Source organism: Lonchura striata, chromosome 9 (assembly GCF_050655825.1).
Source record: "Lonchura striata isolate lonStrDom1 chromosome 9, ASM5065582v1, whole genome shotgun sequence".
Classification (NCBI taxonomy): Eukaryota; Metazoa; Chordata; class Aves; order Passeriformes; family Estrildidae; genus Lonchura; species Lonchura striata.
The window spans coordinates 29,918,771-29,944,397 of NC_140711.1; the positions used below are offsets into that span (position 1 = coordinate 29,918,771).

Below are 25,627 nucleotides of genomic sequence, written 5' to 3' on the forward strand. Positions count from 1 at the left end.
TCAAGTACAAAATAAAAGCACTTATAAAAATCTGCAATGTCACCACTGGCCAGAGATGAGGAAAATCTCAGACTGAGCCTTTATACAACATTCAGTCATGTTCACAAAACTGCAATTCTGCATTCTGGAAATAAATTTACAAGTTTTAAGGACATTCCTGTGTTTAACATAAGAGCACAAAGTGAGTGAAAATCCAGAATCACTTTGGAATTTAAGCCAAACCCAACCTGCAGTGTTTGATTTATTGGGGTGTTCTAAAGAAATTCTTCAATTATCACTCATTTTCTCCTCCCATTTTTCCATGTTTTTCTGCAGAATTTCTTACAGGAACAATCCTCTCTTCGTTCCCAATGCTGGCAGCACAGATATTTTATGATCCCATTTATAATCCCATTTATAGCCTCAGCTCCCATCAGGAGCACAGACCTCAACAATTGGGAATTTCTGGTTTATCTCAAAAGGAGAAGAAAATCTCTCCCTCGTTTCCTTCCCACTCCCCTGGAAGTGACTCCCACATTGTTTCCACACAGGAGCAGGTGAAAAACCTGACAGAATTTCCTTCCTGGCAACCCCATCTTGCCACAGGATAAAACTGAGCTCCAAAATACAAAAGACACCAAATAAACCCAGTTACAAAATAAAACAAACCAGTTACCAAATAAAATCCCTTAAGTTGTTTAAACCCAAGATGACAGGAGAATATTTTAATTAGGTTTATCAAATATATTCAAGTGAAAATCATTGCAATTAGGATAAAAATTGACTTAAAACAATTCTAATTTGTTTGTAAGATTCTGAAATAAATTAAAATCCATTTACAAGTTTGCTGCCATGAATGCAGAATGAATTCTGCAATATTGCTGTGCAGCATCGTGATGGGGGGGTTACCTGGGCAGCTCCACTTGGCTTTTTCACCCTTTTTGGTGACTCTGCTTCTCACCTTGTCCATCCCAGAGGTGGCCACAGATCCCAAATATTCTCCCTCACTTCCAACCCTGCCATTCCCCCATTTCTCTCCTCCTTCCTTAGAGGAAAGCACAGAAGGCTGAGATGTTTGACCCTTCCAGAGAACAGCACAAACACTCTGAGTTTGTCAGCCTGGCCACAGCAGGGCTCCAAGGCTTCCAGTGAAAGCTCAATTATTTTATTTGTTGTTCTTACACCTCTCCAAGCTCCTGGAAGGTGTGGAAGACAGAAAAGCAGCAGCAAGGTGCCAGATTTTCCCCCAAACTCTCTTTTTCTAAGTGACAAGATGCATTTTTTCATGCTGCAGTTTCAGGCTGTGGCAAGCTCATTAAAAATGCAACAGATCTGTGATTATTTTAAATAATAATTATTATAACGATGCAGAATAATTGGCTATTCCTGAAGTACTAAAAGCACAGAGAAATTTATTAAAAACATGCACTATGGAGTGTTGGAGTTAAGGATCCCAGAAGTGACAAACTCCTCCTGTTCTGTGCTGGCAGCTTCCCACTGGAAGCAGAAGAATTCTGAAACCAGATTTATTTCAATTTGCAAGTTCAGGCACAGAATTTGTAATTTCTCTAGAACTACTCAATTACTCTGACATTTTTTGTTTTCCCACAGTGGTTTTTTTTTTGTCATGTTATTCACAGAAGTTAGCAGCAGTTTGATTTGATATTTTCAGTTTGGCATCAGCAGAAACACCTAGTTCAAAACTCAGCTTAGAACTTTTACCCTAAAAAGCACAAAAATCAGCAGAAAAACACTGCAAAATAGGGGGTGAAAGGGGGGAAAGGAAGCAAAAAAACCCTGAAGCAGTCTTCTAAAAAACAAATATTTTCCATTGAGTAATGGCAATTATGTGAGCAAGATAAAATCAAAATTCTAAAGGTGTTGGTATTAATGTAGGATATGTTCTCTTACAACATTTTCTTTAGTACTGACAGCAAATGTTCTGTCACACACCCAACCAGCATTTGATAATCCTTCATTAATATTTTTTCCCAAAATCTGCAGTACGAATGAAATATTTAAATTACACCTGATTTATATAATCAAAAAGAAGAGATTTATGAATTATTTTAAATGAGAAATACTTGGTTAAACTTAGTTTAATTAAACTCTTAAGTTTTGCTGTTTAAAAAAAAGAGTAAAAGCCAAATAAACCTGTTATTTATCCCTTCAATTTTAAATAATTTGGAAAACATTATGGGGAAAAAATGTAATTCTTGTGATAACAATCCATAGCCTTCTAATTATAAATTTTAGGATTTGGGGGTTGAAGTTCTGCTGTCATTCTGTGGAAAATACTGCTACATTTCCCACGTGGAAATACTGAATTTTGGACAGTCAGATCAGTGGATTTCACTTTAAAAAGGCAAAGAGAAAGAGCCTGTCCTCAGTCAGAAAGGCTGAAGAAACCAGAAAATCTCAGTGCAGTTTTTGAGACAAAGCCTGGTGGGATGAAATATAAAAATTACGGTGGTGGTGAATTATAAAAATCATTGCTCTACTTCCCCTTATTTCCCTTTGTAGGGTAGAAAGCCTGAAATTCCAGCATTTAGGAAAAAAGGGATGCTCCCCTCATTGAAACAATTTGTGGGAGAAGAACACAAATCCCATTTTGGGGGAGGGGGGAATATAAAATAAATGAAGCTATCAATAGTCCCTTCCAAAGGTATCTCTGGATGAGCATTCCCACCCTGCTTCATCCTTCACTTTACATTTCTCCTTTCTGGAAATTTTGGCAAAATGAGATTTCAGAACTGTATTTTTTTAAAAAAGGATGTATTTACTGCAGGTTGTTTTCTTGGAGGTGCTTCTCTCTCCATCCTGAAGCAGAAAATACAGGAATAAAGTGTTGGAGGAAATAATTAATTGGCATGGAGACTTGCAAACAGAGATATCCTCTTTTTGTGGGTGTAGCTGTAAAAAAGGACTGCTCAGAAAGCCTGGAGGAAGTGAAGCAAGCACAGCCACCCAGCTACAAGTTCTTTAAATATTTTGGTTTTTTAGAGGGGAACTGGAAGCTCCTTTGACAAAACCAAGCCTAAAATAAACTATTAAATATTTCAGACCTTGGGAAGCTCCTACTGATCACTGATTTCTAGGCCAGAGTAGATTTGGGACTTGCTAGTAATTACAGGTAATGGCAGAAATAGTTATTTAATGGAATTAATATTTAAATACTTGTAGCTTAATTTACATTTAAATTGGCTGGTATGTAGCAAAATTCTCATTATTTAAAAACTAGGGAAAAAAAAATAATGTTGTTCCTTTCAGCCTGACTTTAAAGCAGCAAACAGATGCAAACAAGCCTCAGAATCTGAAGGTCAAACATGAATATGAATGATATTATATTGACAAATTGTGATTAATTTTACAGTATGGTCTGTAAACTGTAACTGGTTATAAACACTGGTTAAAACTATTTCTGGAGCTGGTAAACAAGTGTAAATAACAAACACAATTCAGGGGATTTTTCTTGCACTTATTTCATGCACAATTCATTTTCCCACTCCCATTTCTCAGTAAAACCAGGTCTCTACGAGAGCAGCAGACAAGAGGAGATGAAACAATGAAACAATTCCAATTTCAATTCCTGCTGCTGGAGTTGAGAGCTAAAAGCAGCCCCAGTTGCTGAGTCTCTGCCACGCTGAAGCAGCACAATAATATTGGGGTTGAAGGTTTCTTTGACACTCCAATATTTACGTGCTGCTAGGGCGGAACGAGCACGAGTCCTGCAGGCAGCAGCACCAAATTCCCTCCTGGAAAAGGGACAGGGGATCCCCCAGTGCTTCTGAGCCTTCAATTCCTACAGCAGCAAATCATGATTTGCACCCTGAGCAGAGCATGCAAACCATGATGTGCTGCTACAGCACTTCGAGGCCTCCCAGGCAACATTTCAAACCTGCATTTTTTCAGTTTTAACTGGAAATACAACTTTCAAATGGCTTTTATTCACACACCAACCTGTAAAATTAAGAACCTGTTATGATCCAGATCAATCCCATGGCTTCGGAGAAGCAGCCCCACATCTCTGAATGTCTTTTTCTTGCCATTGATGTAGTAGATGGAGGAATTGTCTCTATAGGCAGTTCTAGAGACATAGAATTTGCTGTCAGGAATGACTTCGTAGTCATCTCCTTCCTGCTTTGAGGAAACACAAAGCCAGAGAAACAATTACTGTAGATGGGAATTTACCTCCTATTTCACAATGAACCATATAAGTTTCATCATGAGATGTTTTTATCATGGACTCTGAGTTGTAGAAGTGGGAGCTGTCTTAAAAGTGCATCACTTAGAAAAAGAGAGAAAAACAACAAGAAAAAAAATCCTTTGAGAAGTGGACAAAAAAATCCCCCTGAATTGTCTTCCTCTGATGCCTCTCCCCCCAAAGTGAGCTGGGGAAGTGCTGCAGGAATTGCCTGTGCATGGCCAGGCTGCAGGGCTGTGCTGTCCCAGCCTGCAGTGGCTCTGGGCACTGCAGAGCTCTCAGCTCCACAGAAAAGTGCACGAGATAAAAAAACCAAACATGAAAGATGTGACAAATGTGACAGCAGCAGCTTCAAAAGAGAGCTCCCATCTACCTCCAGAGCAGCAGCCAAAATAAAGCTGCTGCCAGGCCTGAAGAAGTCAAAACTCACCCAGATTAACCCCCCCAAGAGCTCTCAAATTGCTCTCTGGTTTGAAATCAAACTCAGCTTCTGCATGTTCACACAAAGGCAAAAAAAAAAAATTTAAAAATTAAATAGATGAGTTTTTAAATCTGGTTATTAAAAATACAAAAAGAAATAAAAATAAGTGTGTTTTAAAAGAGTTCCTAAAAAAGGCTGTAAATGCTGCCTCTTTATTAGCACCATTTTTGGAATTTCAATGTACACTTCTCACTTTTTTAGTTGAACCTAAATTTAAAAGTTCGGTTGTGTGCACAAAAAAGAAATTTAAATTAGGAGAAATAAATTCTTTGTACCACAATTGCAATAAATCAACAAAAATGTGCTACATTTTTTATCAATACACAAAGCAGCAAGCAAAAGAAATATTTTTTTAATTTGCCTACACTTTCTTTTCATTCAAACAAAATATCAGCTTCAAAAAATTTTAGTGGTAAAATGTGGGGTCCAGAATTTTTGCTGAAAAATGTGTTAAAAAATTGCAGGCTTGCTTACAGCACATAAAGTGTAAATAAGTTTCAGATCTGTTCTATATTCTTCTAAATGTAGATAACCTAAAACACTTTCTAATTGGTTTGAAAAGTTTTGCTTAAATAGGTTTTATTTCTTAATACATTTATTTTTGTTATATATTTAAGAATATCTAATATGTCTAAATACAGATTTATACATTTTCATTAAATTATTTTAATTGCAAAAATAAATTTATTTACCTGAAGTAAAACGAGAATACAGATTAAAACGAGTTCTTTTTAAAATGATGATTAAAAATTTCTAAATGGCTTTCAAACAGAAATTTATCACATATTAGTCCTGCAGCAAATGAAAGAATCCTTACTAGGATTTTAAGAGCTTCACTACTCAACAGAGGATTTTTAAAGTTAATTAACACTGATGGTTTATATCCCAAAGGTAAACTAATCTTGCTCTGAAGTTTTCCCCAGCTCCAACGAAAATAAGCAAATATTAAAAGTTTTTCAGCTCCTTCAGGGAAAAAGCCTGGGATCATACATACCTTGTCAGTGATCTTTTGGAAGTGAACTTCCACAGAACAGCTCTGGATGTTCTCGTGCTCATCAGAATTATGGATCAGCACCGAGAGCTTTTTGGAGCGGATTTTTTGGGCTCGATAGCCAAAGACAAAAAGCAGGGAATCAATGATATTGGATTTGCCACTGCCATTTGGCCCGATAATACATGAAAAACGCTGCACAGAGAAGGGAAAAAAGTGATCTTCAGAGGGAAATAAATCCTGCCCAGTGTCCATCACCCATTTCAAGCACAATTATTCCTCGTGCGTGCAAGTGTCTGAGAGCTGAGCTTCTGCTGCCAAGGTAAAAGTGAATAAAAGCCCCACAGCTCAGCTCAGCTTTCCCAGCTGCACTGCTTAACCCAAAGCCCTGCACTTCACAGCCTTCACAAGCTAAGTTTCATGCTCAGCCACGTAAGTCTCTTGTGGGCACAAAAAAATATTCTGTCTTCAAACACAGCCCTAAAAGTTCTCCAGCAAACGAAATCAAGAGAAAAGAGAGCTTTTCTAAGCTGTGCTGACAAATTAAAATTGCACAGCATTGGAAAGTTGCACTTAGCTGTTTTCTCTACTTAATTTAGAATATTACTATCAAAATATTTCTAAACCTTAAATATTTTTTCAGTTATTTTGAGGTCAGCTTAGATGAAGAAAATGCAGGAAGGAATAATACCACCCAGTAAAGTCTTACCTTCAGCTCAAAACTACTTAAGGAAAAAGAAAGATACCTTGTGAAAAGGTCCCAGAATTTGCTCCCCTGCATAGGATTTGAAGTTCTGGTTTACAATGTGAGTGATCATGAGGCGAGGAGCACCAGGTTCACTGGTCATTGCTGGAGGTGGGGGAGGAGTGATGCTACCCAAAATCTCTTCTAAACTTCGATTATCCACCACCTCATCTGAGGCTGCTAAAACCCATACAAATAAACAGAAAGATAAAAAGAAAACAACAAAAAAACAACTGTAAGCTCTCAGTGATTTGACACCTTTTAAAATGTTGAACCGAAAAAGCAAACATCACTTCTGTCTGAAACAAGCTACATTTTGGCCTGTAGTTATTAATATGAGCTGAGTGGAATTAAAATTCTTCTTTCCACAAACAAAATGTTTTTTAAGAGCTACTTAAGATGTCCCATCGCTGGGTTTGTCCTTTCATTATGTAATTCTTATTCCAACACACTTTAACAGGCCCCCTGCAATTCCAACAGCTCCAACCATCACAATAAATCTGCAAATCTGGAGCAGGCAAAGCCTTTCTAATGAATAAGTGCAAAGCCACATTTCAGAGCCACTGTGCAAGATTTGGGGATCTCTCAGGAGGCTCTGAAAGCTGCAATGACAGCACGGCTGCTCTGCAAAGACAGGAAGTTTGTTACGAAAACAAACTGGCCCCCTGGATATCAGCAGAGCAGCTTTTCCTCAGGCACCAGCAACTCCTCCTTCCAGCAAGCAGCAGTTTTTGCCACCAACTTCTATGTATTTGTCAAATACCTGCCTTTAACAACTGCACATCTGGCTCCCTAAAAAGTTACACAGCTGCTGGTTTTGCAGATTTTTTTCTGCGAAAGCTCAGCTCAAGGAACTCAAGAAAACACACTGCTTCATGAAAAAGAAAGTCAAATCATTTTAAGAGTTAAGTAAATAAACTTGACATTTATACCATTCCAAGAAATCCCATACCATTGGCTGCCTATAAATTTGAAAAATCCTGCTGCTGTACCACAATCTTAAGTACAATGTTCCAGATCAGAGCTCCGAAATAGGCTTTATTAGGAGAAAGTCTACAAATTGCTTTTGCACTTGTATCGGGCCAAACCCCTTAACTCTTTGCAAGCTCTTTTGACCACTTTAAAACCGGTTTTAAGTTGCCAGGGGTTTCAGCGTTGCTTTGTAGAAGGGAAAAGAGCAAATCCCATCTGGAAGAGTTGGGAAATTCAAGTTGCTGCTAAGGAAGCTCAGTCAGCACCACCACAGGCAGCCCAGACCTACCTTGGGGAGGTTCTTTGTCAGGCTCCCTGGTGCCTTCATCTTCCACTTCCATGTCCGTGGAGGACTCCTCCAAGGGCTCCCTGCCCTTCCTACGGGCTGCAGTGGAGGTTTTGGTGCTCTTGCGTGGCACGGTCCCTGTTGGCTGCTCCCCTTCCATTCCAAGCAATCAAACAACTGAAGGGCTCTATCTCCTTTGCTAACACAAACAAGAGAACCCCGTGATCTCAGCACTGAGCTACAGCCCCGGCGAGGAATTCACCTACACCTCTGCCCAGATGCTTGACTCATTTAGAAACTCAAGACTGGCAGCATTTAGAAGATAAAAATCCAAATTTGAAAAAAAAAAAAAACCATCGAGGTTAGCTTTATAATGATATATTTAAGACACATCACCCCCCTAAACGAGGGGCTTTAACAGCGTGGATCTACCTGCTGCCAGCTCGTGGGGACACGCTCAGGGCAGTGACTTTGCTCCCTGAAAGCCACCGTGGTGCTGGGGGCAAAAGAGTTAAAAGACACATTCAACAACAAGCCCAGGAGCCACATGTCCCTAACTCTCCTGCAAGAACTCGTTATATTTCAGACCTGACACTCGTTTTACTTTCAGTAATCCGTGCTAAATATTTGTATGGCTATTAAGAGATTGATAAACAGATAGAGAAACAAAAACCCTGCGTGATTATAGCAAAGATTTCACTCTTAAATATTTTAAATCGACACACTCTGCTCACAAAACACAACACAACCCTTCCTGCCAGCATTCAGCATTTCAGAGAGAAAGCAAAGACGAAATACCTTCATCTAGTCGGGATGTTAAAGTGATATGAGTAAGGACGAGCGTTACAAAAGCCATCAGCTGGCACTCGAGCACAGCTCCCCAAATGGGTGAAGAGAAAGCACCCGATGAGAAGAAAAGGAGCGAAACTCTCCCCAAAGAGTTGAAATCGCAGCAAGTGGCGAAGTGAGTTCACAGAAAAACAGACATGAGAAAGTTTACTTCTCACAAGATAAAAAACTGACGTGGTTAGAAAGTCATCTTACAATTGGTGCCAATCATTTGACGTTTTCAGACCTACCCCCAGCCCACACTCTCATGAGAGTCCTTCTTTTGGGACAATGGGGGAGGGGGGGAAATGAGAGACAGAACTCATTTTCAGGCAATTTCAGTCTATGCCCCCGTTCAGAACTGTTCCGCAATGGCTGTCGCGGACAATTACAGCCTCTCAAAGCACATTTATTATTTTTTTTTTTTCCGAACTGCTCCACTCCAACAGAATTGTGCAATATAGACCTATTTACCTACCCAACCCTTCCCCCGCCTCGGACACTTCACCAGAATGAACAAGCCGAACTACTTGACCTCAGCTTTTAAATCGCGATAAATCAGCTGCCATATAGTCTCTAACAAATTTAACAAATTCGTGCCCAGCCCCTCCCCCGAGCCAGCTCGAAGGTGTTCGGTAAAAGCATCTCTCCTGCCAAGCGCCGTTTTCCTCACGGGGATGGCGAAAAAATGAGCTGGAGACGGACAGAAAAGCTTCCTTATTAACAGCCGATTAAATCTGATAGAGACAAGCCCTGTCAGTGACAAATCTGGGGCTTTTTTTTTAAAGCCTAAAGGAGCCAGACTGCACCCTTGTCACGCTCTTTCCAAGTCACACAATCCCAGAATATTCCGAGTTGGAAAGGACCCACGGGGATCATCGAATCCAGCTCTTTTACGCGAATCGTTAAGGGCTTTCTTGGGATTTTTCTCTCATCCTCCGAGCATCAGCAGAGCCGGAGCCAGAAGGGTCCCAGCTCTCAGCAGATTAAAATCGGGTCTCTGCGCTACCCAAACGCTCAAGTTCCCCGCCGCGCTCCGAGCCGCGGGGCTCCCTCAGCGCACCGCGGGAGCCCTCGGGCTGCCCAGCCCCGGGGAGCCGCTCCTCAGAGCCCGGCGCCGGCAGCAGCCGGCCGGACCCGCCGGAGGAGCCCCCAGCGGGGACAGCCCAGCCCGGGCAGAGGCGCTGCCGCCGCTTCTGCTCCCTCCGGGCGAGGAGGGAAGCGGGCAGAACCCGCCGGTCCCCCAGCGCCTCCGGCCATGCCCTCAGTACCCCCCGCCTCAGCGCCGCCTGTCTCCCCCTCAGCACCTTCCCTTAGCATCTTCCCCTCCAACATCCTCCTCTCCACCTCAGCATCCCTTGTCTCCCCTCAACTCTCGCAGCATCTCTTTTTTTCCCCCCTCATCAGCACCATCCCCTCAGCACCCCCCTGAGGGCAGCTCCTCCGCCGCGAAGCCCCCCCACCCCACCGCCCTGAGGCGAGCCACCATCGCTTCCTCCCGCCGAGCTCGTACCTGCTCGTCCCGGCGGCTCCGTGCCCCGGCGAGGCGGCGGCAGCGGCTGCCGTAGAAGCTCGGCCGCTTCCACGCTCGAAAATGGCGCCGAAACGGCGAACTCGAACCGAAATTCGTTAAAAAAGCGCGGGGCAGGCTGGGACGGGAGGGGCCGGGCCCGCGGGTTTGAACGGCACCGCCGCCCCCGCCCGCCATCTTGTGTTCGTTACGGCGGGGAGGGGAAAGCGCCCAGAAACCCGCCGGGAGCGGCTTTTGCTGGGCACAGGCGGAGGGCTGCGAGACACGAGGGGCTGAGGGCAACGCGGGGACACAGCCCCGCGGCCCTGCCGGCGGAGAAACGGGTTAAATTTAATTTTAGAAGTAGGTCAGTGGGCGGCGCCTGGTTGCCGGGCGACGCGCGCTGGTTTAAAATTAATACCACAAAAAAAAAAAAAAATTATAAAAAAAAAATTTTTTACAAGTAAAAAAAAAATTGAAAAAAACCTGTGAGAGCGCGGCGATTTTGAGGCGGGTTTAATTAATCAACGGGCGGCGCCGTGGCACCTTGAGGGGGGGGCACCCGTGAGGTGGCGGAGGAGGAGGATGAAGAGCATGTGGTCTCGCGAGAAGTCGCCATAGCGACGGCGGCGCTTGGGCGGCGGGGGGAGCGGGAGCGCCGCTCCTGAGGCGACGGGAGCGGGAGAGGGAGGCGGGAGCACCCCGGGATCCGCCGGCCGCGGGAGCACCCCGGGATCCGCCGGCCGCGGGAACACCCCGGGATCCGCCGGCCGCGGGAGCACCCCGGGATCCGCCGGCCGCCGCTCTGCGCGCTCCCCGCCGCTGCCCGCGCAGGTAAAGGCGCGCTGGCCGCCCTCCCCTCAGCTGCGTCAGCGCCGCGGCGGTGGGCGAGCGGCTCGGGAGCCGTGACCCCCGGCCGGGCGTGGGACGGGCGGATGGAGGGCAGGGAGAGCTCCGGGGGACAGCTCAGCCCCGGCCCCCAGGAGGGGTTGGATAATTGCTGCTTGGAAAGCTGGAAAAGGAGGGAGCAGCGGGTGCTGGCGCGGGCGGTGCTGCCCGAGGCTGCCCCGAGGGTTTGGGGTCTCCTTCTAATGCCCCCCGTCCCGCTGTGGCATTCCTTCCCTTTCCTGTTCTGCCCCCGTCTTTTCCCGTTGTCTTCCCTTATCCAGCTCGCTGGTTTTCCTCCCCGCTGCTCCCCCGTCCTTCCCTCTGGCATTCCTTCCCTGCTTCTCCCATCCTTCCCTCTGGCATTCCTTCCCTGCTGCCCCCATCCTTCCCTCTGGCATTCCTTCCCTGCTTCTCCCATCCTTCCCTCTGGCATTCCTTCCCTGCTGCCCCCATCCTTCCCTCTGGCATTCCTTCCCTGCTGCCCCCATCCTTCCCTCTGGCATTCCTTCCCTGCTGCCCCCATCCTTCCCTATGGCATTCCCCGCTCTCCCTGATCCTCATCTCCAGGGCCAGCAGCTCCGGATGGGAAAGGGAGGAGGCGTCAGGCACTTCGATTTCTCCGAATCGGGATAATTCCTAGTTATAATTCCTGCTTGTAATTCCCGGTTATTGCCACATCGCTCCTGAAATTCCAGCGGAGCCCTGCTGGATTCCTTGGGACGGAGGGAATACGTGGGCTGGCAGTGATGGATGTACCTGTGGGTGGCCCAGGGTGGGCGTTCAGCCTTTTAGTAGCACATACAGAGCGATTAAAATGCTTTAAAAGTTATAATAAAGTTCTGGGCTTTGAAAGGAAAATACCACATTTCCCTTTCCTGGCTGTGTGTCTGCACAAGGGATCTCCAGTGCTCCAACCTCTGATGTTTCAGGCTTGATATTAAAGGTTTTTTCCAACTTTAAGGATTCACTGTTCACAGCATCAATTTTTCTTCAAGTTGTCCATATTAAGTTGAAAAATGTGAAAACAAAATTCTCTTTAAACTCAGGTATTTCTAGGTGCTTATTTTTCCCCAGTAGTGATGTAATATAACTTCAGAACTTTTAATGGTAGTGTTAGTGTCTTCCTTTTTCATTTTGGCTGCTTGTGTATGCATATATATTACATTAATTATACAGTTTGTATTTGTTTTATTACAGTTATAACACATGGTTTTAATGCTCCATCTGAACAACTGAGATGAGACTGAAGACTTCCCTTTTAAAGGAGCCAAAACATATCCTTTGTCACAGAAAAAAACATGGAACATCGTGTTCATTCTGACTAGACGCTTCCAGAAAACTTTTTCTTTTGTTGTTGAAGTTACAGTGAAATATTAGTAAATTGCAGATGCCTTTATTTTTTTTTTTCTGTTCTTCCTTTGTTCCCCTTGTCATTGACTGCAGCCTTTAAGGACAATGTTTTAAGAGATATTGAACATTTAAATATGATGTGGTGTTAATAAACCAACACTTTTGAATGATAGTTGGATGTTTTGCACTTGTATTTTGCACTAAGACCCTTCACTAACCCAATGTTTTAGCCATGTTTCCATTACTTTAACTTAACATCATGATAAGAATTTTTATTTTTATGAAATATATTCATTTTATGAAATGACAATTTGCTTCATTTTTGGCTGAATTTTTACCAGCTCTTCTTCACACAGAGGAGCAAACAAAAGAAGTAGTTTTTTTTATTTGAAGTATTAAACGTTCCACGCAATCTTACCAAACTAATCTTCCTATTGTCCTTTCTGAATAGATGGGGTATTTGATTATTTTTAATAGGTAAATTTTCAGATTCCTTAGCTGAAGGACACATAAGGACCTGGTGAGCTGTGTGGGCTGGACAACAGCTGACGAGCTCTACTCCTGCAGCGATGACCACCAGATCCTGAAATGGAACCCTGTGACCTGCGAGACCACTCGAGTGCTGAAGCTTCCAGATGATGTTTATCCCATAGATCTGCACTGGTTTCCCAGAGGGATTGGTGGCAAGAAGCAATCCCAGGCTGAGAGCTTTGTTCTGACCAGTTCTGATGGTAAGGCTGTTTGGTTTGGCAAGACAGGTCTGTTAAGTGAGGCAGGAGCCTCCCGTGAAATGGAAAAAAATGTAGGAACCCTCCCCTCCAAATTGTTATAAATTTGAAATTAAGGGGGGCTCTCGGGCAAAAATATGGAAGCAGGAATAACAGATCTTTAAAAAGATAAATAATGCAGTGAACCAAATCAACACTGGCAGAGTCAGAACACACTCTGACACCCTGTTAGGCCTCAGTCCAGTTGGAATTGTGGCTAAAATCCTCCTGGAGTGTCAGGTGTGGCTCTGTTGGAGCAGTGATCCCGCAGAAAAGGGTGCAGTCTTCCTCTGGAGAGGTAGATATTCCTCTGGGAAATCCAGAGCAGGAAAAGCCGTGCTGGTGTCCCAAAAACCCAGATTATATCCAGCTGGGAATGCTTGGTTCCTCCCTCAGGGCAGAGCATCTCCCAGTGGGATATTCTTAATTCTTATGAGTTATTCAGTGACATTCAGTAGCCCATTATCAGCAGATGTCTCCCCTAAGAGAGGATTGGTTGTGGAAGAGATAAGGAAAACTGCTCACTTAACACAAGATGGCAAACAGAAAACATCTTGCCTTTAAATCAGGGACAAAAGCAATTTAAAATGTTTAGGTGAATTTAAAATCTTTGTACCCTTTAGTGCTCATCTCAGTCAAATACAAGGCATTATCTGGGGAGCAAGAAGCTTTGAGGTTTGCTTGGGATGGGTTCTTTTTTTTCTCTTCCTAAATAGATCTTGTGCCCAATCAGATTTTTCTTCCTGTGTGAATTTTCCTGCACCAGCTTATTCCTGCAATTTTCCTGCACCAGCAAACTCCCCTCTGTGATAAAGATTTCTGGAAACTTGCTGAATCCAATGGAAAAGCAGCATAATGTCTTTACATTAATTCCTAGTTGAACTGCAGATGTTGGAAATCAGAGCAAATGTAAATTTAGTCCCTTGGGTTTTCTTCTGAAGTGCATCTCTTGGGGAATATTGTTCTTTTATTTCCTACTGACATTGGTCTTGCTGCTATTTTTTGACAAAAATGAAGAATATTTTTGGCTTTAACCTTCAAATTAAGGACAAATCGTAAGTGATTTAACATTTTTTTTCTTTTTTTATTTACAGTTTTATATTAGGTCAGCATTTAAGAGTCCATGGAAGTTAATGAACAAAACATACATGTTTTATATTCCATGTTTGGATATGCTGGGATTCTCCCACTGGGAATTCCTTCAAAACTGGGGAGTCATTTTCAGGTTGAGGACATTTTTTCTTCAGTACTTAAAAAAAAAAAAAAAGGACCAGAGATTAAGTGGAATCACTTCTGTCTACTCCAGGCATTTTGGCTCAAATTTTCTCTTTTTTTGTGTAGTAAGCTGTAATTTGAAAGTCTCTGTTGCCTCAGTTGAAGAACAGAAATCCATGGAAATGGAGAAACCTCCCTATGGGAATGCCATGGAAAAAGCATTTGACTGGCAGCAATTGTGAATCTCCCTGTTGGAAAAGCAAAGAAGTTACAGAAGTAAAGCTGCTATCCCTGAAAACTTGATCTCCCTCTTCTGCAGAAGGATTAGGATACAGTTTTAAGTGATGATCACATTTTTTCCAGAGGAATTCTGGAAAGTTGATCCTGCTTTTACATGTAACCGTGTTCTTCCCTGCCCCGCTACAATTTCCTCTGTTTCCCTCTTTGGAAGGGGCCTTGTGAGAGAAGTAGGAGCTTGAGGAGTGGGAGAGGATGCAAAAGATTGGAAAATCAGTGGAGTTTTCCCTGGATAACAGGATTTTATCTGATACTTTGCCCATTTTCCTGATATTTTCACTTTGCCAAGGCCTTCAGTTCCTTCCCAGCTGCTTGAGCTTTTACTGGAATTTCATTTGTCTCTTATGAGCTGAGGAATTGCTCACAGAAATATCCAGGTGTTCTGCTTAGATCAGTAGAGGCTGTTTCAATATATAAAATCCCATGGAATTCTGTTTATCCTGAAAAAAGTGATGGCTCTGAAGAGCTCAGACACTTCATGCTGAGTCCTGTAGGTGATGGCACAGGAATATTCCTGCTCCTGGGAGATTTGGTTTAAGGATTCTCCAGTGAAAAAGGTCTTGGATGCAGGTGGAACAAAGACACTGCATGGAAAAAGGTGCAGAAAATAAAATATGTATTTCTCAGAAAATAAAAATTGTTTTTAATGTAGAAGCAGAAAAGGCCATTTTGGCAATTGAATTGGAGAAATGAACACTGAATTCCTCTAAATCCAGTTATTGCTTATACATGGAACATGAAAATCTCAGACCTGAGAGGTGTTCTATGCAATAAGTGATACATTTATGAGATAAACTCTATTTTGTAGTTATAAAATAATGGAATGCATTAAATTTACACCTTGGAAGTGTTGGAGGGGGCTTGGAGCAGCCTGGTCTGTGAAAGGTGTCCCTGCTCATTGGGTGTCTCTTAAATTGGGATTTAAGGTCCCTCCCAGCCCAAACCAGTCTGGGATTCCATGGAATTCTAAATGATCTCTTCAAATAAACTGATTTCTCCAAACTGTAATTTTTTTTTTATCAGTGTTAAAAATCTTTTCCTTGGAAATCTTGCACTGACAGAGATTTGGCTGGATGATAGTGCCAAAAGTTCTGGGCACTCAGGAACTTCCTTGCAGTGGTTCAGTCTGGCAGCTTAGATCAAATAAATAAAAATAATTTTATTTTAAAGTCATTTATTTCAGTTACTGGGCTGCTCATTTTTACAAGCTCTCCATTGTCTGCTCTTTGCTCCAGTTTAAATTTGATCTTCCTGGATTTAAGCAGCATCCCTTATTTGGGAAGAAAAGCTTCCTGATCCTTCTGTTGAAATCATTACAAACTTTGGGGGTGGCTGCTGGGAGCAGGAATAGTTGTGATCTGAGCTGTGAAAACAACTGGATGTTCTCTTTGTGTTGTTGCTTTCTTTGTGTGTTTTCCACAGAAGGTACCAGCACTGCTTTAGTAATATATCATGTAATTAATAATGTAATATAATTAATTATCTATAATGATGTAAGTTATATATGCTGTCGCTTTTTTTTTTTTTTTTTAGGGAAATTCCACTTGATTTCCAAGCTAGGAAGAGTGGAGAAAAGTGTAGAAGCACATTGTGGAGCTGTCCTTGCAGGAAGGTGGAATTATGAGGGAACAGCCCTGGTTACAGGTGAGCATTCCTGTATTAATAAAGTGCTTTGAAAACTAAATAATCTACTTTTTTTGGGTCTTAATTATCAGAGGTTGTTACCACCTTGTTTACTAGGAGTTCATTTTGTACTATTTAATTAATGCTATTTTAGTTTAGTGTTGTCCATTCTAATTAATAGATCTAGTAAAAGTATTTTTCTTTTTTCATTTAAGTCATCCAATCCAATTGAAAGTAAGTATTTTAATACCAGAGTGCTTAGATGGTTTTGTGGCTGTTCTGTACTTCAGAAAGGAGAATATTTGATTTCTTTCTTTTCTATCTGCTACAGGAAAAAGTTGCTAAGTTGATACATTTATGGTACATTTATCTCTGCAGATTTGGGTTTTTTTAGCCAGAAAGGCTCGTTGATCTTGACTATTCCTGTGCTTTATCCCTTAATTATCAGTAATTCTCACCTACAGCCTGTTTATATTAATGCTAGGGGAGTGAGCCCACAATTTCCTCATCTCTACACCATTTTTTGTCCTCAATCTTTGGTTAATGAGTTCCTTTTGGCGTTTTTCCTCCCAAATTCTGTCTGGTTTTGGGGGAGCTGCTGAAATGCCTGTGCTGGGCTCCTTGCTGGGTTTCCTGGTGTGTCAGCTCCTGCTGATGGAGCACAGCTGATTCCTCTGGCCACGTTCCAGCTCAGGCCACAAGAACTGAAGATAATTTTGGATCTGCTCATTTCCAGCCTCTGCAATGCTGCTTCAAGGAACTCTTGTCTGGCCTGTTCCTCTGGAATCCCAGAGGGACACAAATATTGTTCTTTTTAAAGACAGCTTTGCCTCAGGAACTTCTCCAAAGACAAAGTCAAAATTGTCTTTTGAAACCCTTTTTTTTTTTTTTTTTTTAATGAGACTGCATGACACTGACACTTTTTGGGGAGTGTGGGAATTCATCACCACTTCCAGTTTGTACTTGGAGGAAGAGTAAATAAATCATTGCTACTGCACTACTTCAAATTTTTTTATGGTTATATTTCAATAGCATCAAATGTGCACAAATAAGATTTTTAATTTTGTTAATTTTGTTGAGATTTATTTTTAAACTTTTGAAACAACATTGGCCAGATATAAAAACCTGAAATGTGGTAAATAAATTATATTTGAATGGAAGAATCCATTCATTTATAGGTGCATCTTTTTCCTCATTAATTAGAGCTGGGAGGCCTAAATGGGAGGACCAGAGCATTTTAAAATTGACACCACACCAGGAATTGTGTGCTATTACAGCAGCCCTAACTGTGTAGTGTTGAGCAGTGAATTCTTCAATAAATAAACTGGATTATTGGGTAACACACAGTTATGGTAGAAAACTGAGCCATCTAAACAGAGTTTTCTTCACTTCCACCATTTGTCAGCTGTGAAATCTCCAGTTTCATCCACCAAATCTGCTCCTGCTCCCCTGGGCCTTCTCAGACTCCTTTAAGCAGCTTCTGGGCCATTGAAGGAATCAAAAATACAGAATTTGGGATGCTTCAATAATGATGGATTTTCCCTTCCTGGGAGCAGCTTCAGAAAAGAATTCAGGGATTTTCAGGAAAGGAGAATTTCTCGATAATAACAAAAGGACAATCTTAAATACTTTTCCTTCATATACTTCCTATTGCATGTTTGGAAGACTAAACAAAAGGAATTCACCTGTAAGAAAAGCTGTATTTGTTTTAATTGAAGTGTTTCCTGAGTAAAATACAAATACATTTTTGGACTGATTATTGCATGGCATTTGCTGATTTCTGTGCTCATTTGCAGTTGGGGAAGATGGCCAAGTGAAAATCTGGTCTAAAACTGGAATGCTGAGATCCACTCTGGCTCAGCAAGGTGAGTTCTGTGCTCCAAGCTCCATCAGAACTTGTTATTCTGAAATATATTTAAATAACAGACCCTAAATATGGCAGTGATTGTTCAAGGGTGTTAAGGCCTTAATTAAAATCAAATGTAAATCAGAGTTGCATTTTAATAAGATTTTTTTTAAGTATTGCATTTTTTCCAATTCAAAAGTGTTGCAATATTTTTAGGCAGCACTTTCAGTCCCACGCTGAGGATTTGGTGCCATTTCAGTGAAGATCCTCAGCTAAATTTTGTTTTTCTGCCTTCATAGATGGAGGCCGTGTGACCCTGTGACATTTTTGAAGAAACCACATGCACCTGGGCTTGGGTTAAATGTCAGGCCCTTATCTCTGTCTGAAACAAATGATCTGAATTCTTTCAACCTGGGGAAGGCATTTTAACCACAGCAGTGAATATAAAATGTATTTCAGTTCTTTTAAGGAAGTTCACTTGCTCATGCAGTGTTTGTCAGGTAAAAAGATAAACCAACTGAACAAGAATTGAAAAAAAAATATTCAAACTGAAGCATATAGTCTTTAACATTTCTCAGTTTGTGCTGTCAAATTTTTTATGCATTATTTTGTTTATCTGAGGTTTGAAAAAGCCTATCAAGTAAATTCTGTGTTGTAGTTTGAAATATGAATTTACATTTATTTCTGCAAGTTTCTGGTGCAGTACAAAAGCACAGCTGAGTCCCCATGGAGTAACTGTCACCTTGTGTTTGTGTTTTCAACTTAAAATCTTGTGAGGCCCTGAAATCCTTTAAATTCAGAGTCAGAATCCCACAGTCCCTGTGGTCAGCATGGCCATTCCTGGGGTCAGGACAGGATTCTGCAGGAGTGGTGCATCGTGTTCAACCAATTTTTCCCTTCCTTTATTAGAATAAGAACTGAAAAAACCCCCACTGCCAACATTCCTTTGCCTCATTGCATTCCTTGTGTTAGAAATAAATTTTCAGGCTGGTATTTTGGGGTGATGATCCACATGCCCGTTCTGTCTTTGGCCTTTATTTCTCCTGAAGATTCCCTTAAAATTCTTCCTTTTGTTCCTCCTTCTCCTTACACTGAAATGTTCTGTCTGGGCTTCCACTGATCCATTTTGATGAGGAAACTTTTTTTCCATGGATTTCTTGGATGATGTGTTGGGAACCCACAGGATTTTCATGAAATGCTGGGATGGTTTGGGTTGGAAGGACCTTAAAGGAGGGACACCTCCCACCATCCCAAACCTGCCTTGGACACCTCCAGGGATCCACAGCTGCTCTGGGAATTCCATCCCAAGCCTCCCCAGGGAGGAATTTATCCCTGATATCTACATGATTTTGGAAACACCCTCACCAGATCGAAAATTATTTCAATTAATGTTTCTCCTCCTGTGACAATCCAAAATCTCCCACGAATTCTTGCAATTATCAAGTCTGCTGTGGGATAAGCCAGACCTTCCTTCCTCAAATCCCAATTTTCTGCCTTTTTGCCTCCTTTTCTGCCAGAATATTCCTATTTTCCCTGCAGCCCAGTTTTCCTCTGGGCTTCCCAGGGTGTTGGCAGCATTTTCCCAAGCCAGTCCTTGTTAAGTGCAGGAGGAAATGAGTTAACTCAGCTCCTGCTGTTAAGCCCTGGAAATTGTGGTTAAATCCTCAGCCATCATAAAAAAGGCAAACATTTGGTTTAAATAGAAAACTCTTCTGATTGTTAGATCAGCATTAGGAAAGGACAAAAAAAAAAAAAAAAAAAAAAGAGTTTATTTAGAATTTCTGCTCCAGCTGGGGACAGAATTTATGGCATCTTCACCAGGAATTGCCAGGAGGAAAACAGCCAGAGCCACATTTCTTTAATATATGTTGTGTTTCTGGGGCTTGTCTGCTCTGATGGTTGACAAGTTCAAAAAATCAGCCATAATTCTGTATTTTTAAGGAATAAAATTCCCTGAAAGAAAATCTGTGAAATACAGAAATCTTCAGGAGCAACAACACCGGGTCTCCATTGAGAGGGTGAATATTTGGGAGCTCAAACGGAGTTTAACCATAATAAAATCAGCTTTTTGCACAGGGAGAAGTGGGCAGATACTGGATGATTTTAGGGCAGTTCAATCACTTAGTCAGCTAAATCTCATCAAAATATTCCCATATTTTAATTTCCCATATTTTTAAGAATACTCCTGAGTCATTTTTGGAGATAGAATTTAATATGCCAAAATTGTCACTGAGAATTTTACCCTGTAAGATCATTTTTTAACCCTTTTGGGGATTTTTACTACCATAAAGTTCCATTAAAAATAGTTTATCTGAACAATTTTAATTCAGTTGCTCAGTTTAATACTTGGAAAAGCTTTTTACTAAACTTTCTTACTTTTATTCCAAGGAATCAAGTAGCAAAATCCTTTGATTTTTCTTCAGAGGAGACAAATCTTGTCAAATAATATGGAAAATATTTGCATAGTTGGCAGGTCTGACTTTTTTAAATTCTTTTTTTTTCCTTGGATCTTTTTCCATGTAAGTTTTGCTTTATTCTCTTTTCAAAAAATCTAATTTGAAAACTGGAACATGATTTTAAAATGGAGCAGTCAGCTTTATTCCAGATACAAAATTCTGGAGAGTTTCAGTCTAAGGAAGTTTCAGTTAATTGGGAAAAATCTGTCCAGCCTGTGGCCAGTTGAATTTATTGTCATTTATTTTGGAAGTTACTTGTGAATGGGATGTTTGTGAAGCAAAACAAAAATCTGTGTTAATTATGGTACCTAAAAATCTAAAAAAAGCAAATTTAGGTGCAACACAAGAATTTTTCCACCCATTTTTGTGTCCAGCCTCATGATTTGGGGTAAAAAGATTTATTTTCTGATGTCACTTGGTGAGTATTATTTTGATTTTCTGTATTTCTGGAGTGACAGTTGGGACTAAAATTGTATCAGTGGATAAAATCTGAATATACCAGTGAATTAAATCTGTATTTATCTGAATATAAATACAAAGTGCAGCTATTTCCTGGTGGTTTTCTGGACTTTTCTGTACTTAAAACCCTTCATTTGGGCCATAGAAGGAATCAAAAATACAGAATTTGGGATGCTTAAATATCTGTCTTTATCTATTGCCATTTACCACATTCTCAATTTTTTAAAACTACAAACTTCATTTGTAGTTTTAGAAATTGAGAATGTGGTAAATGACAATAGATAAAAAAGCTTGAGAAACGTTTAATGTGCATTTCTGTAATACAGTGTTATCTACATAGATATTTATCTAATAATAAATCTAATTTATGCAAGAATTATGTATTATATTTTATGCACTTAAATATTTTATACATATTTCTATATATTGCATGTAATTATATATTTTATTTATTATGCACTATTGTATATTGCTAATAATAATAATAATAATAATAATAATAATGTTATTATTATTATTTCTTAATTTTTATTTTTATTTTATTAAAAATATAGTATTTTTTTCCATGCCCACAGGATCTCCAGTGTACTCAGTGTCCTGGGCACCTGACTCTGACAAAGTTCTCTACACCTCAGGCCAGCAGCTGATTATTAAACCCCTCCAGCCAAATGCTAAAGTTCTGCAGGTACCATTAATAATCTGATTGATTAATAAGATTTATTTACAGAAATAAAGATACAGAAGCCTTTTCTCTTTTCTCTTGTTAACAAGGTGTTGTTGGATTTTAATTTTTTCGGATTAAAAATCGGAATGGATTTTTGGATGAAGGATTTTAATGCAGATGTTTGTGCTTTGATTCTGCCTCGTTCAAGCTTTATTTAATTTATTTTTCTGCTAAATCATAAAATGGTTAAGGTTGGAAAAAAACCTCCAAGATCTTCAAGTGCAAGGATTGATGAATATTAAAAATAGAAGCTGTCAGCATTGTTGAATTGATTTTTTTGCCTTTCAGTGGAAAGCCCACGATGGGTTAATTTTGAAAAGTGACTGGAATTCCGTAAATGATCTGATTCTTTCTGCAGGGGAGGATTGTAGGTACAAGGTGAGTTCTGCTTCAGTTTGAACTCCCTGCCCAAAAATTTCTTGAATATCCTGAAATTTTTGAATTTTACCCTGGAAGCCCAAAATGAAATGAGAAATCTTTCCGTTTTCAAAAAAAAAAATTTCTTTATGGATAAATTTATTTATTATACATAAATTTATTTATTTATTTTTTATAAATACACCTCACTCTGTGTAGTAAGATAAAATTACAAATCTTTTTTAATACAGCAGGAGGAAAACTGGTAAAATTGGAGTGAAACAAAAAGAAATATGTACAAATATAGAAGTGATTATTTGAATTAATTTAAGCTGCCATATCAAATTAGAGGAGATAAAACTGCTGTTTTCTACTGAGGGAATCCCTCAGTAAATTTTAAAATATATTAATGATACTAATATAAATACAGTCCATTTATATTTTATTAATATCAAATATTAATTTGGATGCAGGAAATGTAATCAGTAATCTGTATCCAAAATACAAAGCACCTTTTGAGAATCTTCCCTTAAATAAAAACTGATTTTTAAATGTGTCATGGGTTGGTTCTGTCATTTAATTGTGTAGTGAATGTGATAGAAAATATACAATTAAAAAAATTTAAATCTCCAATAAATTATTACTTTGATTGACTTCGTGGTATTCTGTTGAATTCCATTTTTAAAAAAATCTCATTTTTTGGAAATTTCCAGAGGGATCTTTTAGAGACTTGGGGTAATTTACAGGAAATAAAATTCAGGGGTGCAAAATATTTTATCCAGAATATTTTATTCAGAATTATGTGACATTTGCCATGGCAAAAAGCAAGTCCGTTACAATAAATAAACCAATACTAACTAAATTAATTCTTATATTAATGTATATATAGGTATGTGTGTGTATATATGTATATATACACACACATATATATATAATTACACTTAATTAACTTGGGCAATTATTTCTCCAATTTCTATGTCATGAGGGAAAATTATAGTTCTGGAATAATGAAAGTATAACAAGTGTATATATAAAATAAAAGTGAGGAATAGTAGAGGTGATTTTCCAGTTACACTTCATCATGAGGGAAAATTGCACTTCTGGAGTAACAAAAAAATAAAAATATATCTATATAAAAAACAAAAATGAGATATATATTAAAATATATATATTATTTATTTATTTATTTATTATTAATTTATATAAAATGCAAGTGATTTTTCAAATAACCCTGAAAACATGAGGGGAAATTCCACTTCCTGCAGTATCAAAAATACCAAAAATATGTCTATATAAACCAAAAATGAACCGTAGAACTGTGATAGAGTGATTTTACAAATTACCCTAAACCATGAGGGGAAATTACACTTCTGCAGTATCAAAAATACCAAAAATATGTCTATATAAACCAAAAATGAGCTATAATACAGTGATTTTTCAAATCACACTGAAAACCTGAGGGGAAATTACACTTACACAGTATCAAAAATACAAAAAAAATATATATACAAATCAAAAATGAACTGTAATATAGTGATTTTTCAAATCCCACTAAATCATGAGGGGAAATTTTTCTTCAGACTAACAAAAATTCCCCCAGAGCGTGGTGCCAGGGGTGGAAATTTGAATTTTCTGCAGGTTTGGGACAGTTTTGGCCGTGCCCTGTACAATTCCCAGCCCCACGAGTATCCCATCACTTCCATTGCCTGGGCTCTGGATGGAGAATTCTTTGCTGTGGGATCTTTCAACACTTTACGTCTCTGTGATAAAACTGGGGTGAGTAAAACTCTGCACATTTATTTTATAGAGATTATTTTTTAATATATCAAATATAATAAATAAATGTTTAAATATTTTCATTTTTTTTCCTATTTTATTTTTATTTTTTTATATTTAAAAATATTTTCCCGAGTAAAACTCTGTAAATTTATTTTTATATATATGAAAAAAAATTATTAAATATAATAAAAATAGAAAATTCCAGAGTAAAACTCCAAATGTATTGATAATAAAGCAAATATTCCTTAGGACATCAGTATACAGGTGGGTGTTTTATTAGCAGAAACTGCTTGTGATTGCCAGCACCTTTTGCTGACCAGAATATTTTATTTTTAATAATATTTTGCCATTTGGGACATGAAATTCTTTACCTGTAAACCACAGAGTTCACAAGCATCTCTGGTGATCATAACTAATCATAAATTGCTATTTTTAACCATAAAAAGGAGTGTATCACAATAACCTGATAGAAAAGCAAATGGAAGAACCATTTATTATTATATTATATTTCTATATTCTATTATAACCACTTTTATTGTTTACTTTTTTCCCCCCTTGAAGGTTTACTCCTTATTTTTATAGGGTTTTTTGCAACTTGATCTCCATTTAAATTAATTTGAAATGTATTTAATGCACTTTCACCTCTGCTCCTTGAGAGCACAGATTGTCCTCATTGTCTCTGTGGTTCTGCACATTTTTGCTCAGATTTTTTTGCAGCAAAATTTGATTATTTGGGATTTTTATTGTCCTGGTTTCCTGTTGTGTTTATTGTTCTTTTTTGGGGAAAAATTGCTGTGTTTTGGGTGTGTTCAGTCAGTCATGGTTCACCTCAGCATGAATTTGCAGTGTGTATTTCAAATATTTTATATACATGAAGAGGAACCTTTAAAGATTATTTGAGAAACTATAAGGTTATAATAATAATAATTTATAAGGTTATAATAAGGTTATAAAAGGTATAAAGTTAAAATTAAAGATTTATTTGAGAAGTGGCATAAGGATAAACTCTGAATTTTCCTGTTTCACCTTCTGTAGTGATTCTGATTTCACTGATTTTCATTGACAGTATATAACTAGAATTTAATCATAAATTTGTAAGTAAAATTTAATTACCATTATCTTGAAGGAAAAGTACTCACATACAGATTTCTTTTGCAAAGTGTCGGTTTGCTGATTTAAAAAGGATTTTTTTTGATATCTATAGACCTCTAATTTAATTTACTGTTAAGTCTGCCTCAGACCTCCTGCAAGCTAAAAAGCAATGTTTTAATGTTTTAATCAGCATTTAACACTGAACAGGTCATTGGGAATTTTAATGCAGACTGGATTATTTCTTGTAGAAAATGAAAAGATTATTTTACTTGAGTTTATTAAGAGGATGATGATGATGATGAAGATTATTTTACTTGAGTTTCTTAAGAGGATTATTATTATTATTATTTTATTCTTGTTATTTTTTTATACTTGAATTTATTATTTACTAAGAGTTTATTACTCAATTCTTAAATAAAAATGAACAGTAGCTACTCGCAGCTGCTTTGTGTGTTGAGCAGGTTTTATTCTCTTCAAATGGAGGATTTTAAATCTAAATAATGTCCCTGAATGTAAATATTGCCTGATGGAACTGAGCTGCCCTGGCAAATTGCTCCCCAGGGAGCCATCAGGACAATAAATATTTATCATTAACTCCCCTCCAGCATATATGTTCATTTTGGGGCATCATTCCATGAAATTCCTGCACTCGATCCTCTTTTTTCTCATTTTTTCCTCCCTCCCTGGGATGTTCAAGCAGCTTCCTGGTAAAGACCAAACGTACAAACTTAATGTTAACATTTTAAATTGTTAAATTCAAATTTAAACTTTAATTGTT

General features: G+C 39.2%; 2 protein-coding genes across 16 annotated transcripts in view; one reads left to right on the forward strand and one right to left on the reverse strand.

The window, feature by feature from the left end:
* SMC4 (structural maintenance of chromosomes 4) overlaps positions 1-10,209 on the reverse strand; it is a 28,198-nt gene extending 17,989 nt beyond the window's left edge. Inside the window, exons 1-6 of one of the 13 annotated variants that reach the window (XM_085587395.1) lie at positions 10,000-10,082; positions 8,091-8,154; positions 7,662-7,963; positions 6,402-6,577; positions 5,659-5,850; positions 3,940-4,116 (exon numbers count right to left, since the gene is read on the reverse strand). In XM_085587395.1, coding sequence (XP_085443521.1) covers positions 3,940-4,116; positions 5,659-5,850; positions 6,402-6,577; positions 7,662-7,818 — 702 coding nt within the window. In that variant the 5' untranslated portion in view covers positions 7,819-7,963; positions 8,091-8,154; positions 10,000-10,082. Of the gene's footprint in view, positions 1-3,939; positions 4,117-5,658; positions 5,851-6,401; positions 6,581-7,661 lie in introns of all 13 variants that reach the window. The other 12 variants (XM_085587390.1, XM_085587396.1, XM_085587392.1 and 9 more) reach the window with 12 other exon arrangements.
* Positions 10,210-10,647: 438 nt separating this feature from the next.
* The window catches only part of IFT80 (intraflagellar transport 80), a 32,140-nt gene continuing 17,160 nt past the window's right edge, over positions 10,648-25,627 (forward strand). The window contains exons 1-8 of one of the 3 annotated variants that reach the window (XM_085587398.1): positions 10,648-10,830; positions 12,082-12,158; positions 12,744-12,965; positions 16,047-16,157; positions 17,933-18,001; positions 21,473-21,582; positions 21,910-21,999; positions 23,617-23,754. In XM_085587398.1, the coding sequence (XP_085443524.1) occupies positions 12,122-12,158; positions 12,744-12,965; positions 16,047-16,157; positions 17,933-18,001; positions 21,473-21,582; positions 21,910-21,999; positions 23,617-23,754 (777 nt within the window). In that variant the 5' untranslated portion in view covers positions 10,648-10,830; positions 12,082-12,121. Of the gene's footprint in view, positions 10,831-12,081; positions 12,159-12,741; positions 12,966-16,046; positions 16,158-17,932; positions 18,002-21,472; positions 21,583-21,909; positions 22,000-23,616; positions 23,755-25,627 lie in introns of all 3 variants that reach the window. The other 2 variants (XM_077785745.2, XM_085587399.1) reach the window with 2 other exon arrangements.